Below are 19,467 nucleotides of genomic sequence, written 5' to 3'. Positions count from 1 at the left end.
CTTATAACATAGAATGATTCCGTAAAAAATACAAAATGGGCCAATTACATTTTCAGAGGTTTAGTCATTATCAGCCAATCACGATTCAAAGAGTGACTACGGCAACGAATCGTAGCCATCTAGTTTGAGTTACTGAAAATAATAATTTGATTTTAGATTACGTCACCTTAAGAACCCGCATTTGATTGGCCCACGTCAAACGAGTCACGGCCCCCTGCACGCGTTGGTTTAATCAAAAGTGGATCCACTTTTGGTTTAATGTAGTTTTTAAACATGGTAGACTGTTTCTTTACTCGTAAAGATTTTTCTCTTATATGCAAACGTTTTGGATAACTTTTGCGTTGTTTGTTGTTTTGGCTTCTCGATGTTTCATTTCCACCTGTAGAAAACGATTTGCGGTGGACGGTAATGGGTAATGTGTCGTTGTACAGGTAAAAGTTTGAGTTTCCTTAAGCCTCGGGGCAATTTGAAATGTTAACAAACGGCGGACTTTCAAATTTATGATTTGGTAAAAATTACTTCAGGAAGTTCAGTGAGCCTAGTGGAACAACAGCTCAGAGCTATAATTACTGCAATATCCGGTTTTTTTTAAAACACTTTATTTAACATTGTAAATATCGGTCTTCGTTGAGTACTATCTCTTATGTTGTTTAACAGTGGAATGTTGAATTTAAGCAGAGTGCGAGACATTTATCTTGGCTAAGCTTCTAAGACAAAAAGCATATTATTAAATAGAAGGTAAAGTTTTGAAAAATAAGACAATTATCAGTATGATTGTTGCTGTTTAATTCAATGACTGTCGTCAATTCGTCATTAGTGTCATTCGTTAGTGTAATTTATTTTTTCTGGGATATAATTACTCTTTCATAAGGTTTTTGTTTATCTAAGTTTCTACAAACATAATAAATGTGAAATAACCTTTACATACAAATGTTAATACTAAGGAACTTCAGTCACTGCTTCTCCCAAAACTGCCATTGACATTGCCTGCTATTTTAAAATTTAGGCCTATGTCAGGCCTAGGCTTAAATATTTTCAAAGCGAACCTAAACGAAATCTTATTTATCTTCCTCACAATGGCATTTAAATATTCCTTATAATAAGTAAATATGAAAAAAATCTTAACACTTTTATTAAATAAAAATCCAAAAACGATGAAGTGGTTCATGTGAAAAACTCCAGCAAAAACCTATGGGAATTCTGCGAGCTTGGATCAGATGGATCCTGTAAAAATCGTCTGAGCTTCTACTATTTTTAACCGCCATGTTATGGCGCTAGCTGCTTGCCGTAGTCAATTAATGGCCGCTGATTGGCTGAAGCTTAAGCAAAGTCGTTGCTACAAAATGACTTGGGGTCAGGTTCTCCCGTAGACGGGAGCATTCTATGGTTTTTCGTTACTTTAAGGAAATTATTGAAAGCTATTCGATATATTCGCGAACAAGTAAAGAGACCAATAAGTAGGGGAGAAAACTAAGCTTTAATGGGGAAAAATATGCGGTACTTCGGCCGATAGGCCTTCAAGGCGAAAAACTTTAATACGACTAACCGAAAATTTTGAAAATGTTTAACCGCATATTTTTCCCCATTAAAGCTTAGTTTTCTCCCCTACTTATTGGTCTCTTTACTTGTTCGCGTTTTTACTCCTCACTCTCTAGACCATTAGTGGTTCTCGTGTTTTTATTCGATATATTCGTCGATGTCAGAGGTAGAATAAATCTTTTTGCATGATTTATAACCCTTTTCAAAATTTTCTAATTCATTTTTCGAGCTGAGATCGACTATTTCCAAAAGTGTCACCGCTGAGGCGCCAGTGAAAATCACGTGCTTAGAATGTAATGTAAACCACGGACAACTTTGATCACGCGCTGTTCGCGCTACTACGGCCACCACATTCGTCGAAATTCCGCGAGCAAGGATTTTCCCCCTATAAACTGTACTAAAACGTGTAGGAGTTCAGCGCCACGCTCGGTGATTATGGTAAAAACTATACTAAATATAATAATCTGCTAGGGGCGCTGACTTCATACACATCTTTTGCTCATAGGTTAACACAGAAACGTCAAGGAATGTGAGATGGCCGCTGTAGCGCGAGAGATCAAAGTTGGCCGTGTGTAAACAAACCAACATGTGGAATTTTTCATCAAACGTTTGGGGTTGGATTTAAGTAGTTAAACTGATATTTGAAGTGATGCAACTAAAATTTTTGTGTAACGAATATAAAAAATGCTTTTAATATCTTTAGGAAATAATTTGTTTGACGTAAAAGTTAATAATTGCATTTTTTTATTAAATTATAGTGACATATATAGTTGGAATAATAGTGATAATGAACAAAAACATAATGAACATTGGTAAATAAGTATGAATACTGGTAAATTTTTTAATGAACACTGGTAGATTTTAATGAACACTGGTAGATATGAATGATAGTTACGAATGAAAACTGGTATATTTGAATGAAAACTGGTAGATACGAATGAAAACTGATGATTATGAATTGTAGATACGAATGAAAACTGGTGATTATGAATGGTAGATACGAATGAAAACTGGTGATTATGAATGATAAATACGAATGAAAACTGGTTATTATGAATGGTAGGTAATGTAAACTGTTGATTATGAATGATAGATGAAAGAATCCTGGAAAACAATGAAATATTACTGGTGTATGGTGATAAAAATATGAACATCCTTAATGAAAATGAAAGCCCTTCACATTTTCAGAAGTTTTCTCAATTGAGGTTTGTAAACTAGTTACTTTACTTTCTCAAATCGTGCTGAAATTGTCCTAGTTATGTTATCAACTATGGGTGGTATTATTTTTTCACAGATAAATTTGGCAAATATTGAGGCATGAGTGACATTAAGATTGCACTGCAAAATTGGACATATGGAAAGTTTCGGCATCACGTGAGCTTCAATTTTTTCGCTAATTCTTGGTGATTCACGTAAATAAGGAACTGCTGCCTCAATAAAGCTCAACACTACAGAAAGAACCATTACAAAATCCTTATTTATGTAACTAAGGCCTCCTCTGTCGGATGTTTTAATTAAGTCTAAAAGTGGTGAATTAGACCAGGGTCTGGAAATGCACTCAAGACACGAGCTACAAAATTCAGCTTGCTCCATTTTCTGTACAACAAAACCAGCTACGTAAGCCAAACTGGCCAATTTTAAAGTGGTTCCTTGCGTGTCAGGCTCTTTACTCAATGCATCCAGTATGCTAGTAACTTTAACTGGTAGTACAACGTTCTCAGGCATGATTCTTTCTTCCTCATCTAGTTGGCCAAAATCAAGAGCGTCCATCCCAGTGAAACTCTCAGGTGTAACATTTGTGGATGCAGATTTTTTAAACTTCAGAGTTCACTTGTGTAAAATGTTTTCAATATTGAAAATTGTGGCTCTCGCATCCAACATGTCGTTTCCTCCAGCATTCTGACGAAGTATGCTAAAAAATATTTCAATAGCGTCACTTGTAAGGCATCTTGTCAGTACGTATGGGAAATCTGATTGGAGGAGGTAGTTTACGCATGCTGCGGTTGATTTGGGGGTAAGAGTGACAGCATGGAATGTCTCTGTTGTGAAAAAGCATGGTTGTTTATTGTATTGTATGTCCTCTATGTAGTTGACAAAATCGTTTTGGAGCCAGTCAAGCTGTTCATCATCCATGGATAGTAAGGGTGCTTTGTCCAAGTTGCGGGATTGTATGCTGTGCTGACGATTACAAATATTATGTATGTCAAACCACTTTTTGACAGCTTTCAGATATTCAATTGTTGGTCCTGCATTATTGAATAAATAGGCCTTTGGATGACTGCCACTGTGTTTTTTAAGGTGTTTAAGCGCTACAATTACAGGTGCTGAAAAAATAACCATAGCTCGCTTCACATTTTGCTTCTCAATATTAGTAGGATAAACGCATTTTCTGGTGAGATTTCAGACTGCCTTGATATTTTCATCAGTCTGGAGTTCATATAAGTTTTTTACGTATTTCCCAGAAATATCGTCAGAATCCTCCGGACTTTTGGCATCTAATAATTTGTTACGCAAGTTTTTTAAGGCGTGGCTTGAGTCAAAACTTAGGAACAGTAGTCTTTGATCATCGAGTGGGTGTGGAATTTCATGGCTAATATGGACACTTCCGGATGTTCCACATAACCTTCTCATCATGGCAACATTTGTTTTGTGGTTGTCAGTAACTACCCGCAAAATGAAAAAGTCACATTGTTCTACGTCTCGAATTACCGAAAGGGTTAGGTCGTAAAGGTCTTTCCCCATTAACTGTTTGGAAAAGAAGAAAGCCGCTAATGTGGTGAAAGATTTTGAAATACCACTTATCAAGAAAGTCAAAAGCTGATTGGCTACTTCCGGATCTTTGGGTGTTGCTGTAGGTGGCTCGGAATTGCTGGTACTAGGGTTGTTCATGGCAATGTGTCTTGTTGTATCTTTGAAGCCAAATATACGATCCAGTCTTCTGTCAAAAATGAGCTGAGGTTCGATTGACATCTCATCAATAATTAAGGATACAATCCTGTGCTTTGGATCTAATTTATTGGCTTCGGCGGTCAGCCTCTGTTTAATTAACGCTGTAACACCAGTTTCACCATTGATTCCACCTAAATATCGCTTGAGAGTGCTCTTTGCGGGTAATCTTAAGTAGCCAGCTGTCCAAGGGTGTCTGTAGCCCTTTGGTGAAGTGATAAACCACAGTGTACACAGCCTGACAGTGTTTTGGTGTTCCAAGCTGGTCTCTTTTTCTTGTAGTTGCTGACTAAGTCAAGCAGAAATAAGGCCTCGTCATCTTCTGCTTCAGCATCATTAATAATAGTCTTAAGTTTTTGAAAAGGTTTTTTAGTGTAATGTTGGAGATTAGTTTCTAAAGAATCAATTTTATCTTGTTGGTCTTGCAATTTGTTATTTAAACGCCATATTTTTGTGCGAAGGTTACGCAAATTCCTTTTCAATATTTCCAAATTAATAGGAATTGTATTTACTGGTTCTTGATCTGTCTGGCTGCTAGTGGTTGTTTCAATTGCAGGATTAGCACAGTCTCCAGCAGCTTGGCTTTGATTGTCAGGAGATACAATTCTAATTACCGATGTGAAATTATCTGCATCAGTGCGTAGTGTTTTAGTTGGTGGATCTGAACCATTTTTATTTCGATTGGGAAGTTTTCTCTTGCGAGGCTGTTTTGGTATCATATAAGTTGGATACTGTGGGAATACCGTAGGTATTGCCGTTTTTTCAAGCTTTCGTAATTTAAGACCTTTACGGTAATCTGTTTCACAAAAGTGTAAACTACATACAACACTCGATTCTGATTTGTCATTTATTTGAAAATTATCCCGAGAGATATTTTTTAGCCACATGACTCTCAACGCCCCATCAGAAGGAAATTCATGGAAAGAAACTCCAGGTGTTTTGCCTTTTACAGAAGGGCAATAGGGAACGCAACACGAAGGCATTTTTGGGTAATTTCTACAAAAATTATTGATATGTAACAACTTAAAATAATAATTGAAAAATGAAATATTTTTTACATTAATCAAATATCGTTCAGCCAGAAATGGTTCAGCATTAATCAATTGTTCGAATTTCCCGTCGCGAAAATTGTTTTAAAAGGCGACATATCTATAATCCAATAAGGCTTAACTATTCAGACATACTATTTAAAAATTACCTAAGTAATGAAGTATTAGAGGGAAATTATATGGAAATTGAACTTTTAAGTTAAAACCTAAGTAAAAAATAACTATAATTTTGTGATATTCAAATAATTTTCAGTACTATGTACTCATTAAAGTAAAGTTTCGCGCCATAGAAAACCATGTTTTTTATATCATAAAAGTAGCCGACTTTAAGGTCCGGAAGTGGCGCTCCCGACGGCCGTCGAAGACAATAAAAACTTTTATTTCGCGCCAATACATGGATTTGAAATTCTTTGGGTAGGCCCAAGGTTCGTAGAGAAAAATAGGCCGCCTGGTGCATGGCCAACTTCGCGCGCTCACTACGCTCGCACAGCGCAGTGAGCGCGCGAAGTTGGCCATGCTACACCTGAAAGTTCTATTCAGTCACTGAATAGATTCAGTGTTTTCACATTTCGGGGAAAGTTTACTAAAAGAGTTGCAAAACATTCGTTAGCGGGGAAATTAACCTAAACCGGGGAATATATCTGGGAACTGCCATCTGTTTCATATTGTGAATGATGATGGAAAATAAGACGGTTGAATTTATCGATAATCTATGAAAACCAGAGTTGCCTTAAGCGGAATCAAACGATTTGTCCAAATTAGGAATGAAGTTAATGGTTTTCTAAAAAATGTTGCTTCTGAATCTAGTTTTGTGCACGTTTTAAGTGAAATTTTTTATAAACGGCGCGCTGCACCTGTGCTACTCTATGGCTGCAGACCGCCGCTTTTGAAAAAATTTCGGGCTCTTAAATTTTGCAGCATGAGGTCATTGACTGCGTTGCTATGGCAACACTAAATGGCTAGTGGTTATTCCAGAGTTACTGTAAATTCCACGGTAAATTAAATAACTAGTAAGATTATTAAGATGGCCAAGAACAAAAGAACAAACAGGGCAGGAAATCTATTAGATTTAGATGTTAAGAAAGATTCAGATACAGAAAATTCACGAAATCCAACTGTGAATAGTACTGAACTTTTTGTGGTAAATGTATTATTGATTATTGTTTTTTTATACCAATTGCACTGTCTTTTTAAAATTAATAATAAAAGATATTGATTGTGAAAGCGCATAAAGTCATGCTTGCCATTGATAGTGCATATAATTTGTTTGGAATAGCCTACAGATACAAATTGAATGGTGTCATGGGCACAAGCTACAAGCTGCGGTGGTATAAGGTGCAGTAGTTCTGGTGGATCCCCTCATTTGCACCCTTTTCTGAATCTATTGGATCGTCTTAAATGTCAATCAAACATTTCAAAACACGCTTTTGGTTTATCTCAATACCTAGTTAACAATCACCACTGGCATAATGGGCTTTCCCTTTTGCTAGTACTTTAAGACTATCAAAGGCCAAATGTCTTTAATTTTAAGACTTTTTCAAGATTTTTCTTGTTTTTCAAAGGTTTTTTCCTCGGATATTAATTAATTTGCTTTTATTTCCTTTACAGAGTTCATATGAAAATTTCATGAAAAAGCATTTGTTTGGTTTTGAGATTAAAGGAGGTAAGAAACAAGTTAATTTACCATTGTACTCTACATAATTTAGAGTATTCTATCATCTTAATATATAAAACCATAAGCGGAATAGTTTCGGCATAGCTTCATAATAGAGGTGACGTTATTAAATTGAATTATTAGCTGTGCCATATTAAATCAGAATGCTTATTCAAATTACAACATGCTTGTATGGGTTGAAATTTTACTCTTGATAATAGTGAACTCAGCACCGTAACTAGGCTTTGATTTCAGTGGGGCACGCAATGGAAACAAATACTAATAAAAAAAAGTTGTACATACAACCTCCCCCCCCCCTGGTTACGGCCCTGAGTGAACTATATTTATAACCTTCATTGCAACAAGCCAAAGGCACTTTTAACAGCGATACAGGGGAAATTAAACCACTTGGGAGTGGTGTGGCTTGCCCTGCCACAGGTAAACACTAGCACACACACCTACACGAACTATTGATTTACAACTGCTGCAATTTTTTTATGGGAAGAGTAAACCAAAATCTAGTGCCACAATCTGGGATAAAATCCAGCTCATCTTGCTGTGAGACGAAAGTGCTAAACACTTTGCCACCCTTATTATTAGATTTTGAATGTTTTCTACTTTGCCATTTTTTTGTAAAGCAAAAATGTCTTATAATACTGAAATTATGGGGTAAATTGCTATATAGTTGGTTCAGAAAGTACACAAAAATTTAAAACTTGATTGTTCATATTCCCTCTGTTTACTTTTGTTTATACCATGTTTATACGTTGCTATTCATTGTTATTAAAATTTTAAATTTTTAAGTAGGAATTAACAAATTCTGGTAATGGTTAATTTTAGGAAAATTACAAAGAAGCTCTAGTTTTGATGAAGCTTCAGTTTGTGGTGAGAGTGATAAACCATCTGGCTTAGCCAAATATAATGGAAATTTAGTATATGAGGACAAATTATCTGATGTAAATAAATTACTACATATTGGTAATAAGAAAAGGGAATCTAGAAATAATACTGGTATTAAAGAAACTCATCGAAGCGATGAACAAAAAGAAAAAGTTAGTACTAGAACGGTTGTCTTGTTCACGGCTTCTGAATTCAATACAGTTCATTTTGTCCCTTCAGATTTGTGAACCAAGGGCATTATATGCCGAATGGAATCAACCGGGACCTCAGCATTTACCTAGATGGTAAAATATCATCTACTAGTTTGTTATATACACATTATTTGCATAAATTTTGCACTTTTTAACATGGCTGTAGTTTTTTTAAATGTATTTTTTTAATATAATTTATTTATTGCTCACTTCGTGGTTATACATTTGCGATGGCAGGCCAAGTCTAGTAAGACTTATAGGCCGCAACTCTGATAAAGTGCGAGGCGATTTGGTTAATTTAAATCACGTAACATTGTTTATCGTTCTAAATTTATATGCTACGCTAGATTTATTACTGGTTTACATTTTATTACAATTTTTTTTCGCTTCTGTGAAATCTACGGAATTAAAGGTTTTTACACTTGGATAAAAGATAGATAATTTTTGTGGCAGTTTTGATGGGTTGGACACTTGCTAAAATCCTATGTATGCATCTGAAAAAATTGATTTCTTAAATCAAAAAATCATTGGGACCAATTTCTTGATTTTGAAATCTCTTAAATGGTTTTCTAATAAAAAAAATGCCAAATTTTAATAGAACATTTTAAAACATAAAAATTAGTGGCAAACCTTTAAATTTAGATTAGAAATGATATATATTATACAGGGTGTTAACTAAATAACAACACATGGCAGGGTCTCTGGTACATTATTTTCATCACGACCTACTGGTTTTTGTCTGAACACCCTCGATTTGTTATTGGTCAAATTAGGTGGGCCCAAAGCTCTTTAGTCCTAAAATGTGACTGGGAACACCTTTCTAATTGAAACCAACTTTGTATCTCTAATGGTTCTCGATATAAATTTTGAATGACCTTGAAGGCATGATGGAAATTTCCGTTGTCCTGCACTTTTTATGCGTCCTGAAAATTTCAAATTCCTAGCTAAAACACATTTTGAGTTATTAGCCCCCTATCGTTTTACTGTATTATGACTTACCCCACATACCAATGTTAGAAGAATGTACTAGAAAATGTTAAAGAACTAGATTGAGGACTGCTGTATCAAACAAATTTTAGGAGGACAGTCTTGTAAATAAACTGCTGTACCAAAGTCTAACATTGGGGTGACAAATTATAGCTCCTGATTTTATTGGATTTAGTTCAATCAAAGATAAAGCATCCACTTTAATTTGGGAGCTTTTTATGATATGTGGTCCATAGATGGTGGTTTGTGAGCCAAATTTAGTTATGCATACTTATTCAAATTTCGGATGTATTTGCAGGCCAATTGAAATGATCGTTTTGGAAACTCGAGTGAAGCACCTTCACTTTACAAATTCTAAAAGAGAACCATTCCTTCATCCAGGTTGATAATTTACCTTGAATGCAGTTACCTTTTCGTTTGTGTCATAGCTTTATGGATCCCCATAATTATTTCCAATAACTATTCTTAGCCTCTGGTATAGATGCCATGCCTGTGCCTGTAATTAGCCGAAGTAGTGGACGTTTAATATATCACTACAAACCTTCCGGTTCTTCCTCTGTGAGTGTTTGTTTTGTTTAGTACCTTCTTTACTGTTAAATTCTAGTTAGTTTTCCAGTTCCTTTGTGCTGTAGAGATCTGCTTAAATTAAATATTCATAATGTATACTTTGGGGTAAGAACAACACGGAACATTCTCTCCAGAATTGAGTATTTGATTGAGGTAACAATTGCACCCCTTGAAATGTTGAACATATTGCTTAGTAGTATAAATATGAAATACGTACAAGTACAAAAATGGAAAAAAAAATGAAAACTCTAACCATATTTTTTGATGAAAATTAAACTTTTAAGTTCTTCAAAAGATATTAATTTTTATTAATGATAAACCAAAAAAAATACATGTATGTGTATAAAATATACATACCTATATTTCTGAACATCAGACCTTGGCCCCCTCCCAAACTGCCAGAAAGTACATGTTGTGACCCCACATTTGAGTTGTACCCCATTCCCCCCGATCCCGTAAGGATCTTTTTTAATTTTAACGAGTTCTATTATTGATATCCCAACAGCCCAATTGGGCGGATTTTTGCGGAAATTTTCGCAGTGTTACCAGGTGAAAACTTATAAACACAGAACTTCAACCCTGTGGCCTCACTCGTAAGAATGACCCCAAAATATTTTACATCAATTTGTCTAAAATTATAATTTTAGGGTAATTCCAGGACGTTAATTGTCACTGATGTACCCCTTTGTATTTTGATAAAACTTTGTTTGTAGTTTTTTTTTGACACAAGTAAAATAAAATCCTAATTTTCAGAAAAATCCATAGACCTGCAGTCAAGATACACTAATTTTCAGAAAGATCCAGACCTGCAGTCAAGATACAGTATAGGTGATTTTACAAAATTTTATCTTGACCACTATTTCAAGGAGATCTAGGAATAAGCAAATAACAAGGGCGTTTCCTAGATTTCATTTTGGTCAGAGTTTGAACTGTGCACCCCCCTTTTAGACCTAAACGCCAGTGATGTTTTGTAAATATTCGTAAAATATACTGTATTTCGACATTGGCAGGATCTTTAAGAAAATTGGAAGTTTTGTTTCTATGGCAGAACCCTACAAATTTAATGTTAATCCCGATAAAGAAAAACTTTTAAATTGCCTAAAAATTATGTATGTCGATTGCCATAAAATCTTAAAAATAATTTCTTAAAATGTTGTTAAAAAGTAACAAAAATATTGAGGGACAAACAGCCCAACGGTTTATCAATTGGCACCCAATGGTTGGGTCACTTTAAGTTGAGCAAAAATTTATCTTAAATGTAAATAGTAGTATCAAGAACGTATATATGTATAAAAACGTTGAACAAAAGGCATCGCTTGGGCCATGATTTCAGAATAACTCCGCCCTAAAATCCGCGTGCAGCGCTCGCTTGAACTAGAAACGGCTTTAACCTTTAGCCGGCGCCGCACGCGGTTTTTTGGGTGGAGTTATTCTGTAACCGATTGCATCATGGCACCAGGCACCAATTTGATCGTTCAACGTTCTTATACATATATACGTTCTTGGTAGTATCATTGAGTTGTTTAATAATTGGCCAACTGTTGCTTAAAATTGCGCAAAAGTTTATTTACCAGAAAGTTAGCTTAACGATTGGTTGCTTATTAATTGGCAGAAAGTAGCTCAACTATTTGTTGCTAATATATCGGCAGAAAGTAGCTGATTTCGTAAACCGTTGTTAAATTTAAAACTGAATGCGTTTAAAAGAGTAATTTAACAATAAATTTACTTTTTACACCAAAAGTCAATAAAGTATTGAAGGAAGTTTTTTTTTAGAAGTAAAAAAAAGACCAATAACTTGTAAGGAATCTCATATTTATTAGAGAAAATTCGCCATACTTCACGAACATACACTCTTCACTAGCTATGACATAATAATTATTTCGAGCGAGATTCACCATTTCCAGCAGATTGAACCCCAATTTCTTGTAATAAATTTCCTTGTGTTTCTCATCATCTAATTCATTATTGACGCTTCTGTAAATATTTTTTTTAAATGCATAATTTATAAAAGTTTTAGTTTGGATAGAAAATTATATTACAATATTTTAATGCATGATGAGGGACTTTATAACGGGGGTAATAGAACAATGAGGAAAAATGAAAAGTACTATAAATTAATAATTTTACCGAACGCTTTCAGCACAGTAAGGTCTCTTAAAAGAGGAAAATTACCATTTCATACGTACTTGTGGCTTTGAGACACACTCGAGCTCAACTCATGTTTCAGAGCTTAATGGCACAAAAAATTTATATTAATTGATAATTGATACTCATTCCAAACTGCAAAATTAAAATTAGTTCAGTCTGAAACTTTCATTGTGTCTAAAATTTGAGTCAGTTCAGCTATTCCAATAGTACGGTTTTCGGTATCTCACTTGAGATAGATAGTCATTGAAAATTTTTAAAAATGGCGTCACTGTTGCAAAACCTGGTGAATTGTACCATTTTATAACCAAAAATTTGTTAATCAAATTCAATTGCATGTCTCATTCAGAAAAAGTTTTTGTAATAAGCATGTAACATGGAGCTATGATGATTGTTTGAAAACTTTTCAATATAGTTTACTTCATATTGAGTAAATTGTGATTTACTCAAATCTATTTTATAATTAACAGTAAAATTAAATTAAATTGCATTAATAACTAAAAAAAATTTGGACATTTACATAATCTTGAATGTGTATATATTTCCTAATATAGTGCTAAATATTTAAAATTTCAATGGTTTGGCATGGCTGCTTTCTTTCATAAGATACATAATGTCCTAATCTCTGGGAAAAGTTAGTTATGGTTTGGGTTTTGTTTCAAATTCTTAACTATATATAGGTATAAAAATATTGGTCTATATAAAAAATTTGTTTTAACACTAGGGTTTAACTGATGTTTTCTGTAGTTTGTTCGTTCCTGTGTTGGAGGTAGTAGAGAAGGAAAATGCTTTTCAAGAGTTGATCCTAAAAGTAAAGATGACACGCTCCTAGTTTTTGAATCCAGATTTGAAAGTGCCAACTTAGAGAAAGTTGTACAAATGTAAATAAGATTGTATCTGGAATTAAGGATTAGTTTGATACTGACATTACTAAAAATATTGCAGATCAAAATATTCATATGAACTATATCTGCGAAATGATCTGTATAACTGGAACCAAGCTCAATGGTTTTATTTCGGAGTCAGTAATACTCGTACTGGGCATTCTTATCGCTTTTCTATTGTGAATTTGAGTAAACAAGGAAGCCTCTATCGTAATGGAATGCAACTACTTTTCTATTCCAAGAAAAAGGCTGAAATTGAGAAAATAGGGTGGTACAGAGTAGGCTCTGACATTGTGTATTGCAGAAACCAGTAAGAAAAGTACTGTTTGCAGAAATTTTGGTTTATGGTCAACTAAAAACTAAAATTATAGGTTGTATCAAGAGGAGAATGTTCCAAATTACACTTTGTCTTTCACGATTTCTTTCCCTTACGAACATGATACTGTATATTTGGCTAATTGCTATCCATATACGTATAGTGATCTTCAGGTGTGTTAAACAATATTTTCTTGACTTGTATATTGCACCGATTTAGATTCATTAAGAATTTTTTTTACTAGGATTACTTGCTAAGCATGCAACAAAAAGAATATTTATCGGATATATGTCGACAAAGAATTCTTTGTTGGTCTTTAGCTGGAAACTTAGTGCCTTTAGTAACAATTACCTCACCCGAAGCTGATGCAAAGGTGTGTCTTTTATAAATAATTAAATTGGAATTAGCACATTATACTTAACAACAAATATCAGAAAACTATAGTGGCTTAAATATATAATTTTCTGGTGGTATTTATTGATTGGAACTCAATTTTCCATACAATTTTATCAGAAAAAAGTAGTCGTATTAAGTTCAAGAGTGCATCCTGGTGAAAGTAACTCAAGTTGGATAATAAAGGGCGTTTTGGATTTCTTGCTCAGTGACAACTCTTGTGCCAAAGTTTGAAATATTTCCAAGTATTTTAATGCAACAGTTTTTAAAACAATTAATACAACTTGGTATTCCAGATGCTTCGCTCATCATTCATATTTAAAATAATTCCCATGCTAAATCCAGATGGTGTTATTGTCGGTAATTACCGCTGTTCTTTAACGGGGCGAGATCTAAATCGCCAGTACCGATCTGTTCTTAAAAATGCTTTCCCATCCATTTGGTACACAAGGCAACTTATACAAAGGTAGAATTTTACAATTCCGTTACCCAGTTAAGGAAATTCCATGGTTTTTTTAGTGATGAATTTTAAAGCTTTTCCAAAGTCTGATTAAATTGTGGCGTGTTAAGAGAAATCCTAACAGCACAATATTGCATCACGTTGATTATCTTATCTCCTATTATTTACACCTCCGACTGTACTATAGTAAGAATAGAAATCATGCAGACTCAATTTTCAGTCTCCCTTTTCACCAATTTGATTAATGTATGTCAAGCTGAAAGCACATTTATTTTCTTTCCATCGGGTTAATTTTTTATTGCAAATAATTCCATTATTACCAAAAAAAAAAAAATTAAATTTGATGTCACCATCAATTTTTTATTATACTGGTCACTATGGCTGGTTTCTTTAATCACATTAGTTATTTAGTCACTTTCTCATATTTCTATTGGGGATCACTGCAACTTCCAATTGATATTAATTGCCTTTGAATGTCAAGCTGATTGAAGATGAAACCAAGTTTGCTTAAAACGTTGGGAACATTTGTTCAAACTCTAGTTGAATCTTATGGATTCTTTTTATTATTCAATCACACTTAAGACCATGATCATCATCTCTACCTCACTTGTTGATGGTTGAAAATTTCTTTTAAAATTTGAGAACTGGATATTTTTCATTTCATTTGACGTACTGCAAATTGCACTTATGCTTTTGTGTTAGATATTCCTATACATTGTGTTAATTTACCCGACCACTGGTAATTGACTTCACAAGTCACTAGTTGACTTAGGCCTGTGTTGTTCCTTGGGTATTAGCTTAGCTGATTATTATTATTAATTCTGGCTGTTTAATTTTGAATACTGGAGACATTTAGTTACACTAAGCTATGCAAACGTTCAGTGTTGAGTTGCTGTTGAAATATGAACCAATGTACTAACTTTCTCAATATTTTTCTTTACATTTTTTGAATATTTATATGCTCCAGGTCAAATTAACACTAACAAGGAGACGACCCGAGGTGTAAAACACCGATTTGGTTCAAACTCGGGGGTTTGGTAGGCCTTCATGTAACTTGAAACAGCCTAAAGGGAAATGTCTCCATAGGCAACCGTTTTGCCATGGCAACCAAAAATGTTTTTGACTACACAAAATGGAAATTTTCCTATTGAATATCACATGGGAATCTGACCAAATGTAAGGGTACCCCTGTAAAGATTTTAATCAGCTTCGAACTTTTTCATTATTTTCTTATTTATATTTTCTATTTTTAGCATTTTCAAAAATTAAAATTTTTTACAGGGGGGTACCCTTAATATTGGTCAGATTCCCATGTTATTTTCTATGGAAAAATTTCCATTTTGTGTTGTCAAAAACATTTTTGGTGCCATGGCAAAACGGTTGCCTATGGAGACATTTCCCTTTAGGGTGTTTCAAGTTACATTAAGGTCTACCAAACCCCCGAGTTTGAACAAAATCGGTGTGTTACACCTCGGGTCGTCTCCTTGTAAGTGTAGTTGAGCTCAATTCTACTCTTATAGGGAAAAATCTAAAAACAATTTTGGTGGGAGTCATTGGACAATCAAATGTTAATGAAATTTACCCAAGAATGAACTGACATTCTAATTAAATACCAAATGCTATATCTTTGTTATTAATATTTCAGGCTTAAAGAAACTGGTCATCTATTTTTGTACTGTGACATACATGGTCATAGTCGAAAACCAGATGTATTTCTTTATGGATGTGAAAATGGATCTACCTCAAGTTCATTCTTACATGAATGGATTTTTCCCTACCTCTTTCACAAATTGGCAACTGATAAAGTAAAGTTTGTTTTTAAAATGTTGCCTACTTTGATGAATGTGAAATAATCTTTGAGGGTAACATTTCTTAAAAGTTTTCGCTAGAGAACTGCTCATCCAAAGTTCAAAGATGTAGAGTTGGAACTGGCAGAATAACTATGTGGAAAATGGGTATCACAAATAGTTACACTTTAGAAGCATCTATGGGCGGTCTCCTAAATGGTCAAGTAATTGAGCACATGACTGTTATGGATTATGAAATGTGTGGGAGGAATCTTTGCGAGGCCCTTTACGAGTATAACACTGCTTCTTTGACAAAGGTGAGAATTGGTACATTTCCTTCTGAACAAGTAATCAATATCAATTTTATTTTAGATTTCACATATTATATTAACAATAAAGGAATTGGTTCAGCAAAAGGTCATTGGAAATGTAGAGGACTTGGAAAATGGGAATGCTAGGTATTGCTGAAGTATTTTTATTACATTTTGGCTATTTTAGTAATTTGCAATATAGATGATGAGGTAGTAAAAGGTCTGAAAATGTTTAAATTAAGATTTGAAAATTTTTTCCTGCTTGTTTAGTACTTGTGCTCCAAACTGAAGTTTTAATAGTTTGTGTAGTTTTTCCGCAAGCGAATAGCATAATGGGAGGTTATTGCGATAACGGTCCATTTTATAAGAAAACTAAATGGATCTATAATAATATCACCTAACAAAATTTCAAGTCTTAATCTACATTTGATAAAAATATGGCTTTACTGATAATTGTATTTTGGTTTAAAAAAATACCCAGTAATTTGACATATTTAATAAAACAAATTTATTTGCAGTGATTGCGAATTTGATGTTATGGAAGAACTGTCTACTAATGTTGCGAAGGTTTCTTTAAAGGTTAGGAATATTCTGAGGTAATATATTAAGTCTGGGACAGAGTTTGTGGTTATACTTTATATCTTATGCTAATCTTAAAGTGTTGGGTGCATTGTTGCAAGAAAATCAGAAATAAATTTAAGGCTTCATTTTAAGGCCTGAAAGTCTTCTTTCAAAATATGGAACTATTGCTTTATATTTCTGCCACTAAGTACATTATTTTTTAGTTTTAAACTTTGAACCTAACTTGTTTTGTACTCCAAAATAAAAATGCATACTTCTCTGTCCAAATTTCATAAATTTAAATGATTATCTTTCAATTATCGTAATTGAACAAAATAAGTTAAAGTATGAAAAAGTATGTGTACATTGTACACCACTACCGTGTTTATCAACAAAGATTGTAGTAAATAAAGTATTTTTAAAGAGTTACGGGTAGTTTTGTTACTCAGTTAACTGAGAAATCATGGGCGCTTCTTGTTAGCTAATAAAATTAAAATATTTAGCTCTGTGCGCACCGCTAGGGGGGATACTTTACCACGCCTTTTTAGTGTAATACAGAAAAGCATCCAAGGAGTTTTCTTTGGAGCCGTCACTTAAAATTATTCGATATTTCTGGCTCCTCTGACATCAGGAGTTGTTAGCGAAGGATATCTACTGTAATAACTTTTTATGAATTTTTCTGTGCTCATATATTGAAATCCACTTTTTCTAATGAACCAAAAATTAATAACCTTAAAATTAGTGCAACCAACACGTAGTGAACCCAGAAGCCGTTGGTAGGATAGATTTCTCGTAACTGGGTGGCTGAAACAAAAAAAAATTATTTTAAATGAGTATTAAAATTCCTCATATTCTAATAGTAAATTAAAAGATTGTTATTCCAATTTTTATTAGGAAAATACCTTTTTTAAAATGCTTAATCAAATGTGGACTCAATACAAGATAGAATCCTGCATCAAAAAATTAAATTTATTTTGTGGATATTTGGAAAATATTTACTAATAGTAATTTATGGATTAGATTTTTCCCACTCAACAGCACGAAGGAATTTTGAGTTATAAGGATGATGTTTCCTTAAACATGTTGCGAGCTGCAGTCTTAGTCCCAGACTAACTTTTCTTTTAATTAATTTACATCTTTGCCATTATAGAGTGCAACTAAAAGGAAAAGCCGTAAAGATTTGAAGACTATCTCAAAAGCTGCAACTGAACGAAAACAACATGTAAGAGTACACATTTTTCCCAATCAAAACCTAACTTAACTTAATTTAATTTTTTCAGAAATCTTGTACACGTTGATTATTCAAATTTCTAATTACAGCGATGTAAAACAACTAGTATTACGTTATATTAATGTTTCTTAGTACACCAAATTAGACACTATAAGGAAAATTATATAATTTACAAAAATTCGTTTTGGTGTAATAATGTTTTCTACGTTTTTGTATTAAATTATCACCAATAAAGTTTTTGCGCAAAAAAGTTGGTTAAGTATAATTATAAAAAGGTGAAATGAGAATACTGATAACTTATCAAGAATTTGTTTAGATAAACTCGCCCATAATATTAATATATAATAAGTATATTTATTTATTTTATATTATATTGGAAAAAGTAAAAAAAATAAAAACATTTGTAGGAACGACCACACGTTTAGGGGGGGGGGGGGCATGTTCCCCCTGTGCCCCTTTGCTACGCCACTGGCCAGGGATAGAGAGAGACTACTACGAAGCGATGGATTGTACTGTCTATGGGTGCATCAAAGATAATTTAAACTCGTACCCTAGATTCGAATACTGAGAGCTTTCCCATTGACGGTTTTGTTACGAAGCGTTTACCCTTTTCCGGCACGTGACCTCAGAAAAATCGGGCTTCATTGGTTGCGGCACGGCCAACTTCGATCACGCGCTGCCGCGCTATATAGCGCGTGATCGAAGTTGTCCGTGCCGCAACCGATGGAGCCCGATTTTTCTGAGGTCACGTGCCGGAAAAGGGTAAACGCTATCGGCAACGCGCGAAAGAGTGATTTCGAATCTAGGGTACGAGTTTAAATTATCTTTGGGTGCATCTTTCCCTTATCTTTCTCACCGTTACAGGGACGACAACCAATAGGCGTGGTTTTTCTTTGGTAAATCACCAAGTCAATTCATTATTGCAATAGAGAATTTTTTACCCGAAGTTAGTTTCTCCAAAACGTTACATTACATACAAGAGTCAGATTGCTAAAAATAATACGAGCTAACGGCAAGGAAGAAATATAACTAGCGCTAGGCAATTTCGATTAATTGGAGTCCGCCGTCCTTTTAGTCCAGAGGGAAATATAAGCAAAGAAGGTTGATCAATCATTCTATCGCTGCTACTTCCTGTTTAAGGAGATAGTCCATCGCAGAGCGTTTGCTATGGCGCCCTATTCGTAAATATATTGGGTGACAAACGCGGACGCCTTGCTCTGGTCAGTCATGTTACATTTTCGTCATTTTTGTCCGTTTCTTACGCATTTAGGAGGGACGCGTGTGGGGCGGGAATGCGCCGATTAATCACTGTTGGACGGCGTGGGGGTTTCATTAATTCTCGAGACTGGCAAATTCATGGTTCAGTTATGTTGTAACTATTCAGTTTGGTATTAATAATTCGGTCACTAGACGTTTATACTAAATCTCTTACGAGAGAAGTATCTATTTAGGCCATTAAAACGAAACTGGTACCAAAGTTCATTTTCAGCGCGTGTATTACTTCTTCTATAAGGATGCAAAATGTAAAAATTACCCACCATAGTCA

The 19,467-nt window shown here is 34.2% G+C and overlaps 1 protein-coding gene across 12 annotated transcripts; it reads left to right on the top strand.

Moving 5' to 3' along the window:
* The first annotated feature begins 238 nt into the window (after positions 1 to 238).
* Positions 239 to 18,079, top strand: LOC149947676 (cytosolic carboxypeptidase 2-like). 12 transcript variants are annotated; one of them, XM_090171387.1, is made up of 23 exons: positions 239 to 431; positions 525 to 2,552; positions 2,633 to 2,744; positions 2,834 to 3,553; positions 3,629 to 3,931; positions 4,002 to 5,474; positions 7,143 to 7,197; positions 8,029 to 8,240; positions 8,308 to 8,372; positions 9,565 to 9,647; positions 9,736 to 9,824; positions 12,726 to 12,859; positions 12,924 to 13,172; positions 13,234 to 13,351; positions 13,423 to 13,551; positions 13,692 to 13,799; positions 13,868 to 14,037; positions 15,677 to 15,836; positions 15,911 to 16,135; positions 16,191 to 16,276; positions 16,648 to 16,708; positions 17,841 to 17,912; positions 17,971 to 18,079. In XM_090171387.1, exons 6-23 carry the CDS (start codon positions 5,403 to 5,405, stop codon positions 17,986 to 17,988), a joined length of 2,106 nt encoding a protein of 701 aa, XP_090027513.1. In that variant the 5' UTR covers positions 239 to 431; positions 525 to 2,552; positions 2,633 to 2,744; positions 2,834 to 3,553; positions 3,629 to 3,931; positions 4,002 to 5,402; the 3' UTR covers positions 17,989 to 18,079. The 12 variants fall into 12 exon arrangements, with proteins under 12 accessions (XP_090027513.1, XP_090027512.1, XP_090027514.1 ...); XM_090171386.1 differs by having other exon boundaries at positions 239 to 1,977; positions 2,045 to 2,552; XM_090171388.1 differs by having other exon boundaries at positions 239 to 2,552; positions 2,834 to 2,913; positions 3,286 to 3,553.
* The last annotated feature ends 1,388 nt before the right edge of the window (positions 18,080 to 19,467 follow it).

This window comes from Leiobunum rupestre, chromosome 4 (assembly GCF_980474605.1).
Source record: "Leiobunum rupestre chromosome 4, qqLeiRupe1.1.hap1, whole genome shotgun sequence".
Lineage (NCBI taxonomy): Eukaryota > Metazoa > Arthropoda > Arachnida > Opiliones > Sclerosomatidae > Leiobunum > Leiobunum rupestre.
The sequence above is the reverse complement of the archived record's forward strand: the minus strand, read 5'-3'. Positions and strand labels throughout refer to the sequence as shown.